General features: G+C 44.2%; 1 protein-coding gene across 1 annotated transcript in view; it reads left to right on the forward strand.

Annotated features, from left to right (window-relative positions):
- Nucleotides 1-25,693, forward strand: part of ATRN (attractin) — a 170,460-nt gene that overhangs the window by 45,557 nt on the left and 99,210 nt on the right. Inside the window, exons 4-11 of the mRNA XM_033159586.1 lie at nucleotides 6,935-7,018; nucleotides 9,439-9,552; nucleotides 13,951-14,079; nucleotides 15,587-15,792; nucleotides 16,913-17,081; nucleotides 18,719-18,809; nucleotides 21,471-21,714; nucleotides 22,784-22,967. Coding sequence (XP_033015477.1) covers nucleotides 6,935-7,018; nucleotides 9,439-9,552; nucleotides 13,951-14,079; nucleotides 15,587-15,792; nucleotides 16,913-17,081; nucleotides 18,719-18,809; nucleotides 21,471-21,714; nucleotides 22,784-22,967 — 1,221 coding nt within the window. The remainder of the gene's footprint in view (nucleotides 1-6,934; nucleotides 7,019-9,438; nucleotides 9,553-13,950; nucleotides 14,080-15,586; nucleotides 15,793-16,912; nucleotides 17,082-18,718; nucleotides 18,810-21,470; nucleotides 21,715-22,783; nucleotides 22,968-25,693) is intronic.

The following is a 25,693-nucleotide window of genomic DNA, read 5'->3' on the forward strand; positions in this document are numbered from 1 at the left end:
TCCACTGGCTTTGAGACTCCTTCGGGTAGTGATAAAGTGGGATATCAAATCCAAACTCTTCTTCTTCCTCTTCTTCTTCTTCTTCTTCTTCTTCTTCTTCTTCTTCTTCTTCTTCTTCTTCTGGGCAGCTAGACAACTTGAGACCTGACGGTCACAGAAACCCATTGCTGTGCTGCAAGTTATGCTGCAGTTATTACTGATGTACTCTATAAACCCCAGATTGGGGTTGATACTGTGCCTTGGAAAAATCTGAAGAAGTGTGCCTGCACAGAAAAACTCACACCAAGAGCAAACTTAGTTGGTCTCTAAGGTGCTAATGGAAGGATTATTTATTTATTTATTTATTTTGTTTTGACTATGGCAGACCAACATGGCTACCTACCTGTAATTGGAAAAATCTGTTCAAATCTTTATCTGCCTGCATAAATTTTCTGGGCATCAAGGCAACCTGATGACTGGAATTTAAAGTGTTACTTATTTATTTATATATTAAAAAACCACCCCCTTTATTGCAAAATGATCACAGGGCAAGTCACAGTGCAGTATACAAAATACATAAAGCCAGTCAATAAAATTACTGTTCAATTCAGACAGTCTGTGAGCTCCCGTTGCTCGGTCCCAGCTCCTGCCCACCTAGCAGTTCGAAAGCACGTCAAAAGTGCAAGTAGATAAATAGGTACTGCTCCGGCGGGAAGGTAAACGGCGTTTCCATGCGCTGCTCTGGTTCACCAGAAGCGGCTTAGTCATGCTGGTCACATGACCCGGAAGCTGTACGCCGGCTCCCTTGGCCAGTAAAGCAAGATGAGCGCCCCAACCCCAGAGTCGGACACGACTGGATCTAATCGTCAGGGGTCCCTTTACCTTTAATATAGTCAAAAGCCCTGGATAAGTGGAGTTTTTCATCTGGTGCTAAAAATTAGGTATTGTTGATTCCACCATAATCTAGAGCCATGGTGCTGTTACTAAAAATGCCCTATTATGAATCCCTATAGTGTTTGTGCCTGTGAAACGATGAGTTTAGGCTGCAGTTTTTGGTTAGGGTGTTTATTGAGTGATTTTTGGTGATTCAACTCTGATTTTATAAATCTGTGCCTTTCTGAGGTGATTGCAAGTAAGGATGTTGATGGATTGTTAACTGTTTTATAAGGTCACCATGATTAATGATGATAAACTTAATCAGGAACCTGGAGGGTACCACATTGACATATAAATTACCCTCAATACAGAAAGCAATGGATGTGAAAAGGTTCAAACCCAATTAAGACTGTTAAGGTCTTCTGATTATAGGTGTAACTGACATAGTTTAGTCTTGACTCCTATCTTTACCCGACATCTAGTAGACAATGACTTGCTTTGTTCTAATTTAAACATGCCTAGTCCTCTATCCCAAAGGCTGGCCTAGAAGAAGTTGCAGTAATTTTCTCTGCCAAATTACTGTAACTCCGTCAGTCAATTGATTTTTTTTTTTTTTTGCCAAACAAAATAACCAGTTAAATGTCAGCTCGTCTGCTGCAGAGAAAACATAATTAAAATGGGTTTTTAACCACACATTGTTTTAACTTGGGCTTATCTTTGTCCGTTGAAGGTTATTACAAAGCAATGAATGGATCATCTCCCTCGATTTTCATTGCATACCTGAAATCTGTTTTCACTAAAGTCCTGTATAGTTAAGTGTGCTTATATAAATGCTGAAGATGAGACAGCAATGAATGATCCCTGTCTGCTGCAAATGTGACTTTAGCATAGCTATCCTTAGTGTGAAACTCAAGCGTTGGCGTTAGTTAATAAATTTGTCCTTTTTCCGGTATAATGGCAACCTTATGGCTCCTTGTATGCATAGGCGGTGCTGAGCCTCAGGCTCTTGCTGCCCTCTTTCCTCCCCAACACATGTGGACAGAGGCTTTTAGGTGCAAGTAAGAAAGAGCTCTTTATCCAGGCAAGCAAAAGTATAGGCATGGCAGCAGACGCAGAATTCAGGGGTCACAAATACGGAGTTCAGGAACCATTTGAGAGACATTCAGAGCTGCAATGAAGATGTCCCAACAGGTTGCCCACTGCCCACTAAGCTTTTAAGGACTAGGCAAGAGACTGCAGTGTATTTAAGAAATATTGTTTATTTACACATATTCACACCTGAAGCCTTCAGTGGAGGGGGTGCAGAACATTACACCCCAAGAGTGTCTTGTTGCTTCTCCCATAGCTTCAGTAAGCTTGGGGCCAGAGCAAAAGCCAGTCATGCTCCCTGGTCTCTCAGTGCAACCTCTCCCAGCCAGCCCTGCATGCAGTTCTGGCCCCTCCCTTCTTCTCCACAACCCAAGCCACATGCATCATGGCCATACTGTTTTTCCTTCAGGCTAAACTGGAACGCTAAACATTGCTCTGCCAGCTGTAACCCTGGCAACCCCTGTGCTGATGTCTGTCCATCAACATCCTTGCATTTCTTAACAACTTATGCCCAGGCGATGCCCCAGCCTAGAAGGACCAGCTCAGTCTACATGTTCTCCCTTACTAAATCCAACATGTCAGCCCACCTTAGTTCTCAAGGCACTCACCCAGGAGTCTGCAGCGGTTCAGGGCACCCACAAACACATAACAGCAGTAAATCATTTATAGGCTGTTATTGGAAATTCTCCTGTCCTTGACCTCTTAGAGGTGTCCTGGTGTCCCTTTTTAGGTGGAGCATTTGAGATCTGGGCAGATTCATTTTCTAGCAGAACTTTTCACTTTCCCCCTTGGGTCTTGCCAGCAATGCTGGAGACATTTTGTGGTGCTATTTGCACTGTGAAAGCTGCGGTAATTGCTTTCAGAGTAGGTCAGTTGTAACGATTTCTGCGTAGTGAAGTTGTTTGGGAGAAGGGCAGATTGCACAAGATCTTTTGCCGTTCAGACAAGGTTTGTTTGAGCTACCAAAGTCTGTTTGTTTGCTATCAATTACCGGCAGGGTGCCGACTCAATTGATACATGGATGCTCTTTGCACATTTAGATTCTGAGGGCTGCGCTGCTCTCTAAAGGTCATGCTTTGGAGAAAACAAAATCAAATTAGGCACCTGTGCTGTACGCCGAATTTCTTAGGGCTGTTAAACACTCAACCTCTTCTGTTCCGGCTAAAAGAAACAGCTGTGCTACAAGATTCAGGTGCAGGGAAATTTCATTAGCAACCTGTAATGAATAAAAAGTCACTAAAATGAACGGTCCTTCTTATCATTCTGTAGCTGCTTGTGCGGGACTAGTCAGAATCTGAAATTGCCCTTTTCTGGACCTTGCATCTCAATCCCTGGTGATGGCACATGATCAAACAGATGTGTGAAATTCCTTCAACTCTGTAAGCTGGCAAAGATTTGGAAAAGCTGGGGTTGTTCCTTTGCCTTGCACAGCTGCCAGCAGCAAATGATGCACAGCCCCTTCGAAAAGTATGGTGGTACTTTGGTTCTCAAACTTAATCTGTTCTAGAAGTCCGTTCCAAAACCAAAGCGTTCCAAAGCCAAGGCACGCTTTCCCATAGAAAGTAATGCAAAATGGATTAATCCGTTCCAGACTTTTAAAATCCCTAAAACAGCAATTTAACATGAATTTTACTATCTAACGAGACCATTGATCCATAAAATGAAAGCGATAATCAAAGTACTGTACTATAAAATAAGACAGTATTGAAGAAGATAAAAATTAAATATTTTCCTTACCTGCACTAATGATAGTCATTGTTTGGATTGGGGGCTTTTATCCTTTTCCGCAGTCACACAATCAGTCAATCAGTAGCTGATCTGGATTCCACACAGTCACAAAAACAAATTAACCGAAAAAGCCTCAAAAACAAAAACACAAAATAAATAGCAAAAGGCGTTTGAGAACCAAGGTACCACTGTATGGTGTTTCTCATGCACCTTCACCACACTTATATAGGAGTCTTGTTGGGGGTGTCTGCCTGGCTCCCAACATCCCAGAATCATGCTTTGAACTCCACTGCTGTCACCTTGTGCCACTCTGTCCAGTTCACAAAATGCAAAGGCAATGAGGTCTAGTGGGCAAATACAAGTATTTGACAAGAGATGTCCGACTGCATCCAATTACATCTGTGTGGACTCTGGGGGGTTAGCTTCCTTTTAAGGAATGATGGCTATAATTTATCTGTGTAATTTGTCACTTTCATTCCAACGTCAATTGCCAATCCTTTTTCTCTCTATGCATTTGTAGCAGGAGAGGTGCACCTTCATCTAGCTCTGAGCAATGAATGGTTTTATGCATTTGTTTGCTGTCACAAGTCAAACGTCACTTAAAACCGTAGTTTTAAGTTAGGTTACAAAAGAGATGCAGCGGATAAAATAAATTAAAAATAACCACAACATCAGAAAAGCTTACTTAAGATGCCTACTGAAATAATAATAATAATAATAATAATAATAAATCACCAAGCTGCTGCAGTTTGCCTGATCTCAGCTGGGAGGAATTTCCACATAATTGGGCTCCCTGTGGGGCCACCAGTAGCAACTCTCTCGGAGACGTTGGCGATTGGGCAGGTCTTAAAGGGGGTAAAGGGGACCCCTAACCATTAGGTCCAGTCGTGTCCGACTGTGGGGTTGTGGCGCTTATCTCGCGTTACTGGCTAAGGGAGCCGGCGTACAGCTTCCGGGTCATGTGGCCAGCATGACTAAGCCGCTTCTGGCAAACCAGAGCAGCACACAGAAACACCATTTACCTCCACACCGGAGCTGTACCTATTTATCTACTTGCACTTTGATGTGCTTTCAAACTGCTAGGTGGGCAGGAGCTGGGACCGAGCAACAGGAGCTCACCCCGTCGCAGGGATTCGAACCGCTGACATTCTGATCAGCAAGCCCTAGGCTCTGTGGTTTAACCCACAGCGCCACCCGCGTCCCGGGCAGCCGTTAGGCAGCCCTTAATGTTTCTTGGAACCAAGTTGTTCTGGGCTTTTAAAATTAGCACAAGATCCTCCACTTTGAAAAGCAGCAGGAACTGTAAAAAGAACAGTGATTATTCAGTTCCTGCGGCATCAGGGACTGATGGCAGGGAAACTTTGCTTGGTTTTGAGCAATTGGAAAGGCTTGTGGGTACGCTGACCTTCAAAAGAAAAAAAGAGAGGCTGCAGGTCGACTCTCACAGCGTCCACCTGCAAGTCTTGTTCATTGTACTTCTGATTCTGCATACCAGCGGTTAATGTCCCTGGAAAAGACAGGTCTCCATTTTCCCCATGGCGAACTGTTGGAAGCTGTCTTTGGAGTGTGCAAATATATGCTGATGCCATATTTGCTATGGACATGCTCAGTTGGAAGTACTCTGTGTAGGAAGTATCGGGTCAGGCATAGTTATCCGGCGTTTGTTCAGTATACTAAGGCAAAAATGAGAGCAGTGGCCCAATGCTATGTGTCGAATTCTGCCCCAAAGGTATGTTTCATTTACCTTCTTTGCAGCAGGCTAATTTGGACTGGTACAGGGACGCAGGTGGCGCTGTGGTCTAAACCAGAGAGCCTAGGGCTTGCCGATCAGAAGGATGGCGGTTCGAATCCCTGCGATGGGGGGAGCTCCCGTTGCTCGGTCCCAGCTCCTGCCAATCTAGCAGTTCGAAAGCACCTCAAAGTGCAAGTAGATACCATCATCATCATCATCATCATCATCGTTTTATTTGTATGCGGCCTTTCCACAGTTAAAAAAACAATGCTCAAGGCGGCTTACAGCATGGCAAGATTTACATAATTACAAAAGTCATTAACAATAAATAAACCACATCAAAAAAAAATACACAACCAAATGGAACACAATTTCCACATAAATCAAAATCTAAAACTTAGAATACAGTGTTAAAATCACAGTTTAAAATGACAAAGGTCAAAAATAACAGCAATTTAAACGAAAAACAAAACAAAATGGAGCCCTCTCTGCCCAGCAGCGGCAGCGGCAGCTATCCTTTATAGAGCCCACCAGGCCCCGCCCTAGGCCAGGTGGTGAGTGGCAGGACTGGGGCCTTCAGGTGCTGAGCAGGGGAGATAAATAGATACTGCTCTGGTGGGAAGGTAAAACGGCGTTTCCGTGCACTGCTCTGGTTTCGGTGTTCCGTTGCGCCAGAAGCAGCTTAGTCACATGACCTGGAAAAACTGCGGACAAACGCCAGCTCCCTTGGCCTGTGAGATGAGCGCCGCAACCCCAGAGCCGTCTGCGACTGGACTTAACCGTCAGGGGTCCTTTACCTTTTTTACCTTTCATTTGGACTGAGGCTGCGGTGTGATAATTACCTAGAAAGCTGGTCAATCATAATAGTGCCAGCCACGCCAGACTTCTGATAGTTCTTTGCCCCTGTTAATCAGATATAATTCTAATTAGCAGGTGACGTCCAGCTAAGTAATGCTCACAGCAGACATTTTGGAATCAATGGGTCTATTCTGGTTTGACTGAACTGGATATCATTCTGTGTTGGGTGATGCAGCTTTGCACCCTTGGTTTGCTTCGTGGTGGTAATGATGAGAAAAAAACCTGTACTCCTTGACCTCTGAATTTGCACCCCCTAGTAGAAATTCTGAATTTGTACGGCCTCAGAAAAGCTCAGAATACTAACTTTGGAGACACTTTATTGCTAGTGAATCCGGGGACAGATAGAATAGATTTTCTATAAACTGTATGCCGGATCCTAGAGGTCCCCTTTAAATAGTTTGTCAACAAAATCCACATTAGGATCTCTAGTATCACAGAATTTTTTTAAAAATATCTCTAGCAATATTTTAACATTTCCACAAAGGGTGTGAGGAGATAGTTTAAAAACACTTTGGCAAGAAGAGATGACAACACTTTGCTGAAAAGGGGGGGGGGAGGATAATTACGAGACTATAAGGATAATTTATTGGCTGTATTGAAGTTTTTTTAAAAATAAAATAAAAGAAGTACTAAATCATGACGGGACGCTACATTTTTAGTTTCTCTTCACAGGCTTACTGGAAGTTCGGGGTATGTAACAGATGGACCTGGGAACTATAAATACAAAACGAAATGCACATGGCTTATTGTGGGAAGGTAAGTAACAAACACTTTAATATTCACAGGATGGAATTTGGCAGTAATCTTGCCTGTATGTAACTACATCATGATGTTTTTAACTGCTTTCCCAGTTGGCTTATTTTTTGCTGTCCAGTTGCTAAACAGGAAAGAATCGCTCCTGAACAATTACTGAAACTGGCCCTAATTTTGCATTCCAGCAGTGCTATGCTGCTGTTTTTGGGGATGAGAATTCTTACCAAATTTAAGAACGGTTCATAGGCCACGGTCTGGTCCAGTCCGTACAAAAATGGCATCCATCTCGCTTTACTTTGGGGAATCACACTTCTTCCTGGCCTATAGCAAAGACTACAGCCTGCCATTCGGAATGGAGCTGTGAGGATTAAGCCCCAGAGAACCTCTCACCACCCGTTTCTTCAGGTTGTGTTTCAGCATCAGCAGAGATAGGGAAAGATCTGAGTTGTATTGTATCGGGTGACATAATTAAAAAATACCCATAATTTGGTGGTTCGGCTTTCTGATCATAGCTACTATTCTCCTTGGGTTGACAAAAAAAGAGGAAAAACAATTATTGCTCTCTCTCAAGCTTAAACTCGTGGGTCGCAGCATAGCTGTCCAGATACTGTGCCAAAGGCAAGAAGAGGCAGCATATTTCATGACTTTTCCTCTTGTGCAAGGAAACAAAACCCGGCATTTCCCCAAAGAAAGCTGGGACTTCTCTGATCCTGTCCCAAATTCACATTTTTTTTCAGGCAAACCTTCAGAGGTTCTGTCAACCTTCCAGCCAAGGTCCTTGCTTTAACTACAATGATATTTGATTTTCCCTCAGTTGTTTCTTAGCAGGATTTTTTTTTTTTAATTCAGAATGGCGCTTTTATAGTTCCATTCCTTTTGAAGGGTGCTTATGTTTTTGTTCAGTCATAATGTTTTGTGGTATTTTTAGGCTGGATGCTGGCAAGCCCAACCTATTTTGAGATGCTGGAGCATTTGATGCATTTACGCTTGCGCACATATGTTGGGTCAAATGTGACCGAATATATCTGCACAAATGAAATTTCTACATAGAAGCAGGTGCCTGTATTGAAGAGGCACCCCCTGCGTTGCTAACCTTTTTCCTGTGTCTGCGATACGTCAATTAGTTAGGAGATGTCATTGCAGGCCTTGATGTGAAAGAAGAGAACAAAACTTGAGTATAAGGGAGGGGACTATGCTAAATTTTTGAGATACATCCGTTGTTGGACTGGACGTTTTCAGGCAAAATATCAGATCTTTGAATGTGCACATGTTATTTTAATATTGGGGCCTTACTAAACATCTTCCAAGACAATAATGCCCACTTACAACACAAGGAACTCATAATCCATCTACTCTCAGCAGCCAGAAACATCATAACCAGACACTGGAAAGACCTGTCAGGAGCAAGCATGGACCAATGGTACCAAGTAGTATGGGAAACAGCCCTACTAGAAAAATTAACCAGCAACCTAAAACTAGCACGGGGACAAACAGAAGAAGATACCTTCACCCCCACATGGTCCCCCTTCATCACACACACAGCTCAACAAGATAATGACAAAAATCTACCGACAGCATACAAATCAATATGGCTAACCTGATCCAAAACACCCACCCACCCCACTCACACAGGAAACCAAAGATCACCACAGCCAACCACAAATGAACAAGCACACCCTACGCCAATCGCGACCTCTCACCGCCAAAGAAACACAAGCGAACAACAGAGAACCAACACAAACAATGCTGATAACAAATCCTACATATACTGGTATTAAGGAAAATAGAAACATCGCCCCCCATCCCACCCACCTCCTTCCCCCTTCTCTCCCTAATGTCTCAACAACCAAAATTGATCTGTAAAAATGTTACATGGAAAAATGCAAGAGACATTGTACACACTTTTGTAAACCAAGAAAATCTTTAATAAAATAATAAAATAATAAAATAATAATAATATTGGGGGTGGGGGGTTAAAATGTGTGGCACCCCCCACCTGCAGTCTATAACGATTCTGCCCCACAACCGTGGCACTGTGTGACTGCTCTGATAATATTTCCTTCCTTTGTGAGTCCGAACTGCCAAATTATTGTCAATACCATGAAGCTGGTCAATATGACCTAGCTTTTACATTGGAATATTTCCTCATTGTGTTGAGATCATAATAGCCTGCAGAATTTCAGCTTTGGCTAATTCTTCAGGATTTAGTAAAACCTATTGTATGGGGACTAACTTGGAAGAAATGCTCACTACAAAAAAAAGTGGTGGCGTAAGTTATGAGGCAACAGTCATTGCATTACAATAAAATAACTCGAAAGAATAGACGACCATACAATATTAGAGGCGAGCTGTGGCTTCGCTTACAAAGGAGAGGAATATGTCGAGGGTCTGTGGAAATAACGCCGCTTGTTTTCTTCCCACAGGCCGAACTCGATCCTTAGGCTCCGCTTTAATCATTTTGCGACGGAATGCAGCTGGGACCACTTGTACGTATATGATGGGGATTCGATTTATGCTCCATTACTGGCTGCTTTTAGGTAAGCCCCAGGGAACAGTGTGAAACTAATTGGTTTGTCCTATTTGTTTGATGCGATTCTTCACGTTTTGTCTTGAAAGTCTGCAGTTCTTTTTTTCTGTCCTAGGTTCAGGTAACGCAGGGAAATTATTATGTGGTATATTTTTGTACTTGGCCAGTAAATTATTATTCTGTTCTATTCTATTTTTTGTTTGTACTTCCCACGTTACTTGAGTTTCTACCCCTTTGCATATCTGTGCATGTGGTGAACACAGGAAAAGCTTTTGCACAGCAGTCCTCACTGTGCTCTGCTGCCGCTCCACTATTTTTAATTTCGACTCACATTGGAGCTTTGGCTGATTCCAGCCAAATGTGGTGGGTATGCATGATTTGGCCGCCTTGAAAACCTTTTTCCTTGGCCATCAGGTGCCTTGACACTTCTGTATTTCGACAGAGATGTACTTGGGGTTCCATGTTGCTTTTATTCGGGTGCTTTAGGAAGGCGTCCAGACTGAGAACTTGACAGTAGTTCTGTTTCTTCTTCTTTGCCCAGATGTCATATAGTGAGGCAGTGGTTCATCTGGGAAAGTAATACAGATCTCTCCCACCCCAGTCATTAGCAAAGATCTTGCAGATACTTGCTTTGAATTGCATTTTCATCTGTAAAGCTGAAGTGAGCTAGATACAAGTTGGCTGTTTTTATTGATGGGGTTTCAGGAAGCTTAAAACCGGTGTGTTTCGAAATGGCATAAAACGAGAAATCACTGCCTGGGGATAAACACAGTTTTATACATAGAAATAGTCTTTTACCTTCTGTTTTATCTTGAGATGAACTTGATCATTTTGACACTTGCCAGTTTGGCAATCCAGAATTGGCTCAAGTGAACTTAATTTACAGCAAGGTTAAGCAGATGTTTCTGTGCTTGGCGTCTTCAGCTCATGCTCTTGACAAACTTATAAGCGTTTCTTCTTGCAAGTAGGCAAGCTTTGATATTCCCCCAGGTTCCTAAGAATAATGAACTTCCCCGTCACTTGTCTATCTGATTTGCTGCTGGCTTCTACAAAGTGGATTCTGATCCCTAGGTAATATAACGCTGACCACAGCTTGACTCTTTCGATGATGTCTTCGTATGGCCTAAAGCTTCCAGGTGCTGTTGGTGATACTGATGACAAACACAGTTGGGCAAGTGACTGCCTTGACATCTTGCAAGCCCCAACTTCATTAAAAGTCCCGCCCTGCCTGATGGATCTGCTGTCATTCAGTTGCATCGCACGAAACCATCGTTGGAGCAAGAATCAAGGCTGACATGCTTAGCTCGGTCTAAGTCTCCTTTTCTCTCCCTTGACGGCCAGTGTTGCTGACACCTTCAAATGGCAGATGGAACCTGACAGCTGCCTAAAGCAGCCTCATTGGACTTTTGCTCCGTAGTTACCTGCAACTTCTGGTGCCTTAAATAGCAAATTCTGGGTAGCCAAGTAATTTTCCCATTCTGGAATCTTGGCTGGCAGGCAAACAGGTTCCTTCTAGAAAAATAAAGTCCTGGCATTCTACTGGTTAACTCTGCTATTACAGTGGTTTTGTCTATGAACAACTACTTCAACGGCCTGGAGATGTTTTAATAGTTCTCCTCTGTGATGGGAAAACAAAGCACTTGTTGTTCCTAGCTGCCTCTTGTTTGAACAATTGGGTTCACTTGACATTAAGCTGTGATGAAACATTGACTTTAGAGTGACAGGCATAAGAGGGCTGCAAATATATAATTAATCTTTAGGCACCTGAGCCCTATGAGGATGCGTCAAGTGTGAAATTATTTCTCTTAATGCTTTAATGTGCAAAAGTTGAGTGGCAATAATTTTTCTCTAGAGAAGGTCTTGTTTGTTGGAACCTTTCTAACCAGGGAAAAAAATGCATTCAAATTGAATGAAAGTGGTAGACGAGATTGGACAGGCCATCTCAGGTGTGTAATGTGGGGTGCTGACTTGCTGTACCATTTGCACGTTACGAGACATGCACCTTTTCTGTGCCTGGAAGGACCTCCGTTCACCGAGAAGGTCAGTTCTTCTGGAAGTCTGCACATGCCCCAGAACTATGGGTGTAATCAGGCTTTGCTTCGATCAGGGAGAACATCATTGTGATCACCACAGTTGTGTGAATCAGTGCAGATGTAAGCTGGAGGTGCGTGGCAATCACAAAGCAAGCAAGAGGTTGCACTTGGACCAACCTAATTCCAGAATCTGGTGCTGTACTGAATGTGAGCAAGATGTATAATTGGCTGGTTTTTATATTACTTTACTGTTTTCATTGGAATTGTTGCGTTCTTAGTATATATATTAGAGGTACCCTACCCTGGCATCACCTGCCTGATGAAGGGTGGGCTAAAAATGGAATAAATAAAAGGGGCTCTGATCTCTCATTTTGTGTGTTTGTAGTTCTCAGCTAGCATCCCCTACTTTAATTAGATGAGTACCCTTTTGCATTGTTTGAGAAGCACAAGCCCGAGAGCTCTTTATCTGAAGGACTGTCTGGTCCAAGGCTCAGCTAGTTACAAGTAGGTAGCCATGTTGGTCTGCCATAGTCGAAACAAAATTAAAAAAATTCCTTCTAGTAGCACCTTAGAGACCAACAAAGTTTGATATTAGTATGAGCTTTCGTGTTGAAGAAGTGTGCATGCACACGAAAGCTCATACCAATAACAAACATAGTTGGTGTCTAAGGTGTCTAAGGCAGTGAGAGATTTCACTTTCTTGGGTTCCATGATCACTGCAGATGGTGACAGCAGTCACGAAATTAGAAGACGCCTGCTTCTTGGGAGAAAAGCAATGACAAACCTAGACAGCATCTTAAAAAGCAAAGACATCACCTTGCCGACAAAGGTCTGTATAGTTAAAGCTATGGTTTTCCCAGTAGTAATGTACGGAAGTGAGAGCTGGACCATAAAGAAGGCTGATCGCCAAAGAATGGATGCTTTTGAATTATGGTGCTGGAGGAGACTCTTGAGAGTCCCATGGACTGCAAGAAGATCAAACCTATCCATTCTCAAAGAAATCAGCCATGAGTGCCCACTAGAAGGGCAGATCCTGAAGCTGAGGCTCCAGTACTTTGGCCACCTCATGAGAAGAGAAGACTCCCTAGAAAAGACCCTGATGTTGGGAAAGATGGAGGGCACAAGGAGAACAGGATGACAGAGGATGAGATGGTTGGACAGTGTTCTTGAAGCTACTAACATGAGTTTGGCCAAACTGCGGGAGGCAGTGAAGGATAGGCGTGCCTGGCGTGCTCTGGTCCATGGGGTCACGAAGAGTCGGACACGACTGAACGACTGAACAACAACAACAACAAGGTGCTACTGGAAGGAATTCTTTTTATTTTGGTCCAAGGCTGGTTGAAAAGTGAAGAACCATTGGAAGGCACAGCGAGGTGCCCACCCACAGCCAGCACCTGGAGAGATATATTTCCATTCCAATTACAGAAATTATCTCTACACATGCAAATTAGCACATACAAATGTGTGTCCTCTTTCATTCCCTTTTGGGGTCGATTCATTTCGACTTCGTGGCAATGCTTAGGTGGCATGCTATCTCCGAGAGAAATATTTTTATTTTATTTTATTTATTAAATTTATATACTGCCTTTCACCTGAAGAGCACATGCAACATGAAAACTCCCTCCCTCCCTCCTTCCCATATATGTGTGTGTTGGAGTGTTTTGCCTCCTGCAATTTGGAGGATTTTATATGTAGTTGAAACCTTTCCATTCTTGAAAATTACAAAAGGAAGATAAATGGTGTTTGAAAATATGTTTGATTTTGACAGCTTTGACCTCTTCCTGATTTTTGAGAGAGACAGAGAGAGAATGGGGTGGGCAAGATTGATAACTGATCCCTGTTAGTTGCTCTTGCAAGTGCCCCCATAGGTCTTGCTCCCATCCATTTGATTTGATTTTAAATATGCATGGTTGCATATTTGCCCATCTAAAGATGATGATGGGAGGTTCTTTTTAATGCGTGCCTTCTTAATTAAAACCAGATGCATTCTCCAGATGAAATGATTCGGATATTGACTCAGGTTAATGAGAGTTTCATTTTAGTGACTAAGGCTGCAATCCTGACCCCACTTAACGGGAAGTGAGCCCCATTGAATCCAATAGGACTTAACTCAGAGTAGTCACAGTTTGTCTTGTGCTGCAGGTTGTATAAATTGTGCTACTCAGTCATATTGATGGTGTTTGTAAACTGCTCCGCGGTCAGATGTTATGCTTTTGTCTCCATATATTACTTTGTTGACCAACTTTTCTACTGATGGGACTGTGTGGAGTCTTCCATCTAAAGCTGTCTATAACAATGTCTTGGATGCTGCCTATTCTAGCTCCTGAAACCCTCTCCTAACGGAACTGCGTCCTGTCTTGTCTCTCCCTGTACAGTGGCCTGATCGTTCCCGAGAGGGAGAGCAACGAGACGGTCCCGGAAGTTGTAGCCACCTCTGGTTATGCTCTCCTCCATTTCTTCAGCGATGCGGCATATAACTTGACAGGATTTAACATCACTTACAAGTAAGTTGCGGCTACGGTTATGCGAGGAGTGCCAAATGAAAGGCTTTGAAGTGCTGCTTTAAATTCACTTGTCAGTTTCTCCCTGCTAGCATCTACAGTTGGTTTTGAAGCAGTATCTCCTTGTGGATTTAGCTTGCATCTTGAATCAGCACTTCATTTATTTGAAGAAAATACCTCGATAACGTGGCTTCTGCCCTGGTAGGTTTGGGCAGGTGGTTATTTTGGACTTGCTGGGAGCATAAGTACGGTAGCTAACCATACCTATGTTTTTATACTGTGTGTCTAGTATATTGATAGCAGTTTCCTCCCCTATTCTACTGTCAAATGCAGAATCATGCCCTGCTCTAAAAAAAAGGTTAATTTTATTACTTATACTTGGATCTTTCAAAATCCCCAGTTTGTGATCTCTAATTCTTTACACTGAACTGGGATCTAAAACACACCAATGGAACAAATGGCAACTAGCGTTTGTTTCTGGGATGTAGCAACAAACATTTCCAGAACCTGAAATTCTAGAAACTGTATCACCATCTTGTGGCATCAGTTGGTATTTCACTGTACAAAACCTTGAAAGACAAAAGAAGCTGGTTTATATCAGGTCAGATGTTTTGCCAGTCCAGGCCAATAGCGTCTTCTCTGAGTGGAGCGGCTTTCTAGGCTCTTGGCGGCTTTCTAGTCTCCCCTACCCATTACTTGGAACCTGATTGTTCTTAACTGGATTTGCTGGGGATTGAACCTTGTATATTGTACGAATAAGGCATGTGCCCTGCGGTGAACTAAATGACCCTTTTGTAGTTCCTTGTTTAAAAAATACCGCATGCATACCCCAGCTGGCCTGACTCAGCAGAGCTGAAGAAAGCGATTTGGTGTAAAAGGTGTTACTGATCTAGATCTCCTAGATTGGAGAACTTAAGCCAGCCTCCTAACGGATGAGGACCACATGATCTCACCATCATTTATTTGTATGCCGCATTTCCATAATCAAAACCATGTTCAAGGTGGCTTCCGACATGGACAGATTTCCGTAACTACAGAAGTAGTCATAAACAATAAATAAAACACATCAAAAAGTGGCAAAAAAGAGGCTAATAAATTGAATGAATAATAATAATCCACAATCATACCATTATTTCTTTTGAATATTTCACCTTCCCTTACCTGAGCACAGCCATGTTACCTCCATGTGCCCACTATTTTGTAGCACTGCAGATGCTCCTTGTCTGTTTACTTTTTCTAGGTTCTGCCTATAAACCCTTACACTCAGATCATTAACTCCAAAGGCTGAAATCTTTCTGATTCTGTGCACTAAGTCTCCAGAAACATGTTTTGAAAGTCTGGAAGAGTTCTGTCCTTTCACCATCCTTTCTCCGAGCATTATTTGATTAAACTGCTAGCTACCTGATCATATTTGGCATAAGTCGTGGTCGTTTGCTGTTACCAGTCTCCATTTCCCAGTTCTATGACAACCAAACTTTGATATGACCTTTTCCTGATTCTCTGTCTGCAGCTTTGATGTGTGCCCTCATAACTGCTCTGGCAGAGGAGAGTGCAGGGTCACCAACAGCAGCAAAGTGGTTGAATGTGAGTGTTCAGAACATTGGAAAGGAGAAGCCTGTGACATTCCATTCTGCCCAGACGACTGCGGCTCCCCAGAGAGAGGGCTCTGCAACGTGAATGGTACCCAAGGATGTGTTTGCAACTCGGGGTGGCAAGGTAGGTGGAAAATGCCCTTTTGTGATACAAGTATTAGAGTTTGCAATGCTTAGCAAGGATTTGAATAATCCTGGCATTTTTTTGTTTCCAGTTTGATGTGAGCTCCTGTTGCTCTGTCTCAGCTCCTGCCTACCTAGCAGTTAGAAAGCACACCAGTGCATGTAGATAAATACAGGTGAAACTCGAAAAATTAGAATATTGTGGGAAAGTCTATTTATGCAAGCAATTGTTTTCATTAGCTACTGGAGTTTAATATATGAGATAGACTCATGATATGCAAAGTGAGATATGTCAAGCCTTTGTTTGTTATAATTGTGGTGATTATGGCGTACAGCTGATAAAAACCCCAAAGTTGAAATTGTTAATTTGGGGTTCTCATCAGCTGTACGCCATAACACAGTTATAACAAATAAAGGCTTGACATATCTCACTTTTCATGTCATGAGTCTATCTCATATATTAGTTTCATCTTTTAAGTTGAATTACTGAAAGAAATGAACCTTTCCACAATATTCTAATTTTTCGAGTTTCACCTGTAGGTACCACTGTGGCAGGAAGGTAAACGGCATTTATGTGCACTCTGGTTTCCGTCACGGTGTTCCGTTGCATCAGAAGCAGTTTACTTGTGCCAGCCACATGACCCGGAAAGCTGTCTGTGGACAAACGCCGGCTCCCTTGGATTGAAAGCGAGATGAGCGCTGCAACCCTATAGTTGCCTTTGACTGGACTTGACTGGCCAGGCGTCCTTTACCTTTTTACCTTTACCTACATACTCAGATAGCCGCTAATGCCTATCCCGTCAAAGTTTGCACCCAAAGCTTCAGCTATCTATTTGCATTCACTCATCCTACTTCCCCAAGCTCCTTGGAAACTCTTGTTCTGCTTCTTGGGTGGAAATTTCTATTATTTCCTCCATTCTTCTGCTGCTCCTATACTTCGTCCCCCTAGTCCCTTCTTATCCGTACTTCTCCAAAGCTCCTTTTCTTTATTCAGGTCCCCTCTTCCTCCCCATCCTTATTAGAGCTTATTACCTATAAATGTCTATCAATATAAACGTAGCCCTTGAGTGCTGGAAAGTGTGTAATACTGTTCTAGACACATTCGGTTTTGCTTCTCCTAGGTACAGACTGCTCAGTACCTGTCCCAGCAAACCAGTCGTTCTGGACTCAGGAGGAATTCTACACCCCCAAACTTCCTAGAGCATCTCATAAAGCCGTAGTCCAAGATGATGTCATGTGGGTAGTTGGCGGTTACATGTTCAACCACACGGATGCTCAAATGGTTTTGGCGTGAGTACAAACAAAACTTCAAAACGTTTTAATGGGAAATGGTAGTGAGGGGTTTCCACTGTGCTCTTGGTGTTGACCTGTGCTAAATTTAGAGGGAGCCAAGATGTTGGGATGTGTAACAGCCAGCCGTTTGACTGTAGTACAGTGCTGGCCCTGCTCTCCCTCTGCTCTTCTGAAGGATAGCTAAGCCTGTTTCTTGCCTTGTGCTCCCCCTTTCCTTAAAAGATGGTGGTACTTGGTGATCTCTCTGCAGTCTTGCACGTGGGCTCTGTGGCTGTGCAGAGCAAGGTTCGAAACCTTCTAGAGCTAGGTGGAAAGGTTTTTGTGGAAAGGGCATATGCTCAGAAGGGCCCGGCTCCTTCCTGCTTTCTCCCTCAGCAAAGCTCCTTCTTGGTGGCAGAAGAAGATGTGTCATTAGGAACGTTCTTTATGGGCTCTGTCTGCAGAATGCAAAGCTAGGCTTTCTGCCCCCTGTCTACCTTCATTCTCTGTCATTTCCTGTGTATTTGTGTTTTGTTTCATCCCTGTTTCCCCTGTTGCAGCTGAATACCCGTTGAGCAGCAGGCCCCATGTGTGGCAGCGACTTTCTGTAGTAGCCATGATTGCTGCCCCTCTTTTTTTTGCTTCAGTGAAGGTGGACAAGGTCCTCTTGTTCTCAGGTGGATGTTGCAGGCAGGTCCTCTTGTTTTCAGGTTACCTTGTGGAAGGAGGTCACCTTGGCAGCAGATGCCACAGCCTGGGCTTCCAGAGCTTCATTGGCCAAGCAGCTTGGCTTTGTCCTCTCACCCTTGTTATTGATGGCTGGGTCCCTTCCTAAGCAGTTGCAGGGGACTGGCTGGCACCTGTAACTGCTTAGGAAGGGACCATGGGGGAAGACTCGGCCATCAGTAACGAGGACTAAGACAAAGCTGATGAACTGTGCTCGAATGATGCAGTCATGTGAGTGTTGCTAGTTACATAGATGTCTTCTGTGGTCCCAATTCCTCTCCCTGATAGGATGCCAGTTCCATGGGGGAAACTTGCATGGCCAGCCTTGCATGTAATTGTTGAGACATTTTGGTGCAACCTTCGAAGGCTGGCAAGCTACGGGTAAAGGATGCCATGGGATCCTCTTAATCGTGTATATGCCTTTCACTGTCTCTCTGTATTGGCTATACTTCATTAAACTAATACAGCTGAGGTCAATAAAGGCAACCCAAATAGGTGGCAATTCACAGGATTGTGTCTGGAGCTGGCTTACAGCCACCAAACTCCAGGGTAAAAAAGTTTCATGAAGAAGGTCCTTACTCATCTTCAGGGAGAATATTTGGAGATGGTGCTGAACAAAAATGAATAAAAGCATTCCTCTTATTTCTGCTGCTGCTTTCCTGTCTTGCTTGAATTCATTTTGAGGGTCTGTTTTCTCTGTCAAAGGACCACAACAAATGCAGCCCCTTCTATTGTCAGCAGAAGCACTGGAGTCAAATCGGTTTTTGTTTTACCCGTGTGGTAGTTTGATCATTAAACACCCCTTTTAGCATTGTTACTGTGTTTGCCCTATTCTTGTCCCATATGCATTATGAGAAATATAAACAGCAGCTTTGTGCTCGGAGTGCAAAAGGGATACACCAGTGTATTTTGCCCTTTTCGTTATGCAGGTATAATCTTCTTTCTGGAGAGTGGCTGCCCCTGAACAGCAGCGTGAATGCAGTTGTGATCAGATACGGGCATTCCCTGGACATACACGAAGTAGGTGACTTTCGCTGGAGTTACTGAGGCTGCGATTTGTGTTCACTTTGTATTGTAATGGCCATTGGCTGCAAACAATAAAATCGATTGAACTATTATTGGAACTATTGAGGCTGCGATTCCAATCTTGTTTGAAATTCTGGGCCTGCTTTGGGCGAACTCTTCTCCCAGTAGAAACACGGAGGAGAAGCATTCAGTATTCCACGTCTGTTTTGGCAACCGCCCAAGCTGGACGTTCTCTTGATAGTGTTGGTGGGACATGATGCAGATCACTGCGGGCTCATCTTTGGGCGTAGTCTGTTCTCTGGGGTTCAGGTATGCTGAAGCAGCTCTTTGGTGGCTCTTAAGAAACAGCGGGATGAGAGCAGACTAAAGAGCTTTGATATGGTGTCTTTGTTTATTGCATGTGCACCCCACCTTTCCTCCAACCAGATGATGCAGCTGCTCCTTCCTCTATTCAGGTTAGACTGAGGAGAAGAGGCTTGAGCAATGCCACGAAAGTGACTTCCTGCCACAAGATAAGATGCCACTAGAGTGGATGGTTCTAATAGGGTATTTTAAAAATCCGCATGGAGGAGATGCCTATGAATGGGCATTAGTTCTGTTGACTGCATTCAGCCCCCATGTTCAGAGGCGTTGCACCAGTGTGTAAGCTTTTATGGGGAGCAACCGTGAGAGGAGGCTATATCCTCTGAAGCAGGGCACAAAGGCACCTTGATGGCAACCAAGGTGAGAAGCGAGATGCTGGACTAGATGGGCCTTTGGTCTGATGCAGAACCCCTTGCTCTCAAATTCTTGTGGGTTTCGTAGTGAAGCAGTGATTTGAATCCAGGTATCTCCACCCCAAATCCAGTGCTCTGTCCATGACAATTCATGGATTAATTCCAGTACAAAATGGGATAAATGCAATACATTCAGCAAAAGAAGGAAAACGAGCCTCGAATTTAATTCTGCTTCAAGAAGTGCAGTGGGAGCCAGTCACAGGATGGAAGAATTTCCTTAGGAGCCCAGTTTTAAGACAGCTTGGCATGGAAGGCAATTCATGTGGAACACTATAAAAAAATGGGAGTCATCCATAGGTGGAAGGATGATGCTGCAGTTACTGAGCTTGGACTGGAAATTGAGAGAAGGACTTAAGTAAACAGTGATTATTAATCTTCACACTGTCAAACAAAACTAAACGTGCCAAAAAATAGAGTATTCACCATACGATACTTAAAAGGCAGCGAGAAACAAAACACGGCCAACTAGACTAAGCACCTTTGAAACACCTGTGCAAATAAGTTTTTACCTTGTGCTGAAATGATTAGAATGATTGCGCCAGCCGTGCGCTTGTAGGGAGGGCATTCTAAAGGGCTCTCTCTTCCTTGTTGATATACAACAAATCTTACCTGACAGAGGTGCACAGAAGCTCATCTGAAGATCTTAGAATATGGGCCAAAAAAGGGCAGCCCTTCAGGTATTGGAGGGTTTTAAAGACAAATTGCCTTGGAAGCGATCCAGCCGCCATGTAAGTCCTTTAGAGTCAGTGTAATGTGAGTCCATCTGGCTGTGCCAATTAAAATTCTGGCAGGCACATCCTGTATGGATTGGAAGCTTCTGCGTTGTCTTGGAGGGCAACCCCATGTAGAACGCGTTGCAGTGATCCAGTTGGGAGGTTACCAGGCAACGGGTCACTGTGGCAAGACTATTGCTGTCCAGGAACAGCCACAGCTGGGAAAACAGCTGAAAGTAATGGGCAGCACTCTGTGCTACTAAGGCCTTCTGTGACAATGCTGGAGCCAGGAGTTGCCCCCAAACGGCATACCAGAGGGAGTGCAATCTCACATAGAACAGATTGTGCAGCTAATTCTTGGACACAGGAGCTACTTATCTGCCGTGCCTGCCTTGTCATAACTGAGCCTCAGTTTCCTGGCCTGCACTCAGCCCATTTCTGAATCCAGGCACCAGTTCAGCACTTGCAAAGCCTCACCTAACTCAGAGGACAGGAGAACTGAGCTGAGTGTTGTCCGCATTCGAATGACACCTCCCTCCAGGCCTCTTGATCTTGCATAGTGGCCTTGTGTGCTAAAGCTGTGGGGTCGAGGAACAGATTCCCTGGGTCTGTCATAGAGCGGACTAAGCTTGCCATGTGATTTGCGGAGCCTCAGTTGTTAGCCCATTGGGGCCAGGAAGGGATGTTATCCCCCCCATATGATTTTGTTTTCTCTTGTCTGTTTTCCACACATCTCCTGCACCCCCCACCACCCTGGCACTTGAGACTTCCACACTTGGGGACAGAATATGGGATGAACGGGATCGTTTTCCATGCCATTAGGTGAAATTGTAATATGCAGAAGAATGTCTGAGAATATTTCGTTTCTTCACAATTTGGAACATTTTCTGTTAAATGCTGATATTAACTGGTGAAAGATGGGTGTGAGGCTAAAGCTGGGTGGATCCTGGGTCATTTATTAGATTGTTGGTAGCTTTTCACATGCGCTGGTGAATGGCGGAAATGATTGTATTAGAACATTCATTCTGTGATATACAGGTGTGTGCAGATTCAAGTTCTTTCTTTGCTAGGAGTGCTGTTTGAAGTGCTTATGAATTTGTTTTCTTGTTGGGTCATATTTTTTAAACCATTGAATTCTAACTTGAAATAAACCTTTACCCCCCCAGAATAAAATCTACATGTATGGAGGCAAGATAGATGAATCTGGGAACGTGACCAGCGAGCTCTGGGTGTTTCATATTGCAAACCAGTCATGGGTTCATGTGACCCCAAAGACCAAGGAGCAATACGCTGTCGTTGGCCACTCAGCCCACATTGTCACGCGGGATGACGGCACTGTTGTGATGCTGGTCATCTTTGGGCACTGCCCTCTTTATGGATACATCAGCAATGTGCAGGAATACAACCTGGGTGGGTATTTCTTTGACAGTGACTCTTAACCTATCATTCGTAAAGAAGCAAAGAGGAACATCTTACATAAGACGGCGCTAATCGACAAATTTCCTTCTTCCAGCTGTCTCCTTTCCTCCTCTAAAACTCCTCCTTGACCATTTCCCCCCACCTTTTGATAATTCCAATTATACCGTTGGTTTCAACACTGGGTTGTATCAAATGACATCTGTGCATGAGCAGAAAAGCATTGTACTTGCGCCATGGGGTGTTTCCCTTCCTTTCCACTTCCCCTGTGGCTTCAGCTTGACCCCTAACATCTCCATGGGGAGCTCTCTGGAGCGGATTTTTTTTTTTGGGGGGGGGGTAGAATGAGGGGGCTGCAGTGGGAAGAAAGGGGAAGCTCCATTCAATGTTCCATGCTTGCCCTGTTTATTTTTTATCGTACTGCGTTTGCTTGGTCATCATTCTGTATGTGTGTGTTGTCATCTTCTCCTGCAGAGGACTAGGTAACACCATTTTGTCTTTTTCAAATACCGGTATCCTTCATCACTTGCCTTTTCCTTCCCAGATTCTTGATGCTCATGTGCCTTTTCAAGTTCTGTTCCCTTCTCCCCAACCCACCCCCAAGGCAATCTCAGTCTTGTTGATCTGATATAGATTGTAAATCCTTCTGAGTTGGGTATTTGTCGCTTGTGATGGGGTAGCGGTCCTGCTCTCATTTTTAAATCAAATTCGTGACAATTCATATCCCCTGGCATTGGGTTAGGTAGCAATTTTAAATTATGTACGCAGCCTATATCTTTGTAATGTATAAATTAAAGTTCAGTTTCATCTTGCCAGTATGTAAGCCATGAATTGCATTTCTTATTTGTTTCTGGGAAACATCCATGCCTAGACCCTGAAGGATTCCACAGCCAGCGAATGTCTGCTTGAAAGTAGCTGTGAACCGGAGGGGCTTTCTTATTTGGTAATAGGGAGGATTTCTGTAAAGAGGATGATCCCTGCTGTTAGTAGCGATTGAGCTGGAACATATGACACCTGCCGATTAAGCAGGGCACATTCATATTTGTCTTTCATTCTCTCTCAGCCACAAATACATGGAATATTTTGCAAACAACGGGAGCCTTAGTTCAAGGAGGCTATGGCCACAGCAGCGTGTATGATCCAAACACCAAGTCCATCTACGCTCATGGAGGTTACAAGGCGTTCAGTGCCAACAAATACAGACTAACAGACGATTTATACCAGTATGAAGTCAATAAGGGCAGGTGGTAGGTATATTTTAAATCTATTTTCACTTTGAAATTTGCAGCCTTCTGCGGCCACCTAAAGAGTCCCCACACTGTAGTTAATGCTGGAATCTACTGTAAGTCGATCTTAAAAACGTTAAATGTTGGGGAAATGTTTCTGTAAGGCAGGGTCAGCCAACAGGTTGCCCTGCAAAGCTACAATTCCCATCATTTCCGTCCACTGGCCAATGCATCTGGTGCTGATGGGAATGGTAGTTGCAAGGAACCTGGAGGATACCATGTTGGCTACCCCTGCTGAAATAAGCAAAAAACCCTGGATCCATTTTGACCATTTAGCAGTCTTTTTGGATGTTTGAAAGAGCTCTTGCTCTACCCCCCCCCCCCCGAGACCATGTGGAGAGGGCCATAGCTCAGTGGTAGAGCATCCTGCCTTGCATGCAGAAGCTCCCAGGTTCAATCCCAGGCATTTCCAGGTAGGGCTGATAGAGATTCCCTCTCTGTAAGCCTGTAAATCAAGGGTCAGCAATTTTTTTAAGCTGCGTGCCAGTCCACTGTCCCTCAGACCTTGTGGTGGCCTGGAGAAGCGGTACCTGGGAGGGGGGTCTGGAAGAAGAGGTGAGGGAGGCAAGTCCTCCTCCCTAGCCCCAGCCCCAGCTGCTGCGCTTACCTTCCCAGGGGCTGCCGCTGCCACCACCGCCGCTGCCGCTGCTGCTTCTGGTGGGTAGGCAGAGTGAGCTCATCCGCTCCACTCTCTGGCCCACAGGAACACCAGGGCTGCGGTGGTAATGGTGGAGGGAAGATGAGCGGTGCGTAAGGGCTGGCTCTGGAGAGGGGCTGCTTAAAATGGCGCCCAGCCAGCTCATCGCAGCCCCCTTCCTCCTCTAGTCAGGGCGGGGAGAAGGCAGGAGGAGGGAGGGAGGAGGCTCTGCCACGGTGTATGTGAGGGGGAGAAATGGAATGGCGCAGGGGGGGGAAATGGCACAGCAGAATCCCCACGCAGATCCACGGACAGTCCTTGGGCCGGATCCTGAAGGCAGTTGGGTCTGATCCAGCCCACGGGCCTTAGTTTGCCGACCCCTACTGTAAGCAGTCAGTGTAAGCAGCCCTGAGCTAGACGGATCCATGCTTTGACTCTGTATATGGCAGCTTCCTGTGTGGAAACAGTGATGAATATGTCAACCATATCTTGAATAAATGTAACATACTTGGAGGACCACCGCACACAGTGGCTAGGAAGGGTTTTGGAGATTGATTGAGTTAATTAAGATATTTGGCTGAAGGCAAAGGGAGGACTATGGGAAATGCATATTTTATAGTCTTTGTTTTAACTAGCAGACCACGTTTAAGTGAGTCGATAGGTTCTCTTTAAATTATGCATGGGTTGTGCAGTTAAATTTGCAACACCAAGGGACATACGCATATTTTTATTTAGACAAATCCCCGCTCATTTGTAGGAAATGGTAAAATGGCATCTCAGGGTCCAACTAGGCACAGACCCTTGAAAAGCAGATTCCTTGAGGGGATGGGAGCGAGAGAAGGTTGAATCCTGCCCCTGCTTGTCTGCCCTCTTCCCCCAAAACATATTCCCCCAGCTGACCTACTCCTGATGGGAGCTGCTCTTAGTTTCAGAGCCCTAGCTGGAGGGGAAAACCGTAGGGATGCCGTTTCAGTGGGGAAATCACGAGGGGGGGGGACTGTATAGCAGCCCCCACCTTACCCACACAGGGACTTCGTGAGGATCTGATTATGACAAGTGGATCTGCCATCATGATGTCTGATTTGCTCTGACACCAGTCTCTGTGCAAATTCTACACTTAGAAGTAGATTTGGCCAGAAAGTCAACAGTACAGGGCAAGTTTGTCATTCCAGGCCCCCCCCCCCCCTTCCAAGGCTCTCTATAACTTATTAATGCTGAGAGTCTTGGACCAACACATTCTCTTTCCTATTCAAGAGAAGAGCTCTGAAGGAAACACATACTGGTAGTTGATGAGCTCGCAGATGTTTTCTCCTTTCTCTCCCTATGGCAAAAAGAGTAGCTTTTATTAGCAAGGGCCTGGGCAAGCAGTGGGTCACTGGGGGGCTCTATCCTGGCTGCATGTGATGCCGATTTTACTTATTTCATTGCTATTATTTTTATTCCTGATTTTGGTTTTTCTTCATTGTGTTGCATTTACGCATTCGTTGCCAGTATTTGAAAATGTGATTTGTTCCCCACGTACCTTTCGGGTTTGCTGTTTGAATTTTCGTCGCAAGTAGGGGCTGCCAACCTTTATGGATCGGTGGGGACATTTTGAATTGTGAGATTGGGCTGCGGAGCGCCAGCGATAAAATAGCTACTATTTTGAAGGGGGGTGGGCATGGCATAACACAGAAAGACTGCCATGTGGGGTGTGGTACAACGCAAAATTAGAAATGAAAGCTCAGAGTCTGGGGTGTCTGCTCAGAGGCACTGGTAAAAACCTTTATACAGGTGAAACTCAAAATTAGAATATCATGGAAAGGTTCATTTCTTTCAGTAATTCAACTTAAAAGGTGAAATTAATATATGAGATAGACTCATGACATGCAAAGCGAGATACATCAAGCCTTTATTTGTTATAATAGTGATGATTATGGCATACAGTTGATGAGAACCCCAAATTCACAATTTCAACTTTGGGGTTTTCATCAGCTGCACGCCATAATCATCACAATTACAACAAACAAAGGCTTGACATACCTCGCTTTCCATGTCATGAGTCTATCTC

Source organism: Lacerta agilis, chromosome 9, assembly GCF_009819535.1.
Source record: "Lacerta agilis isolate rLacAgi1 chromosome 9, rLacAgi1.pri, whole genome shotgun sequence".
NCBI lineage: Eukaryota > Metazoa > Chordata > Lepidosauria > Squamata > Lacertidae > Lacerta > Lacerta agilis.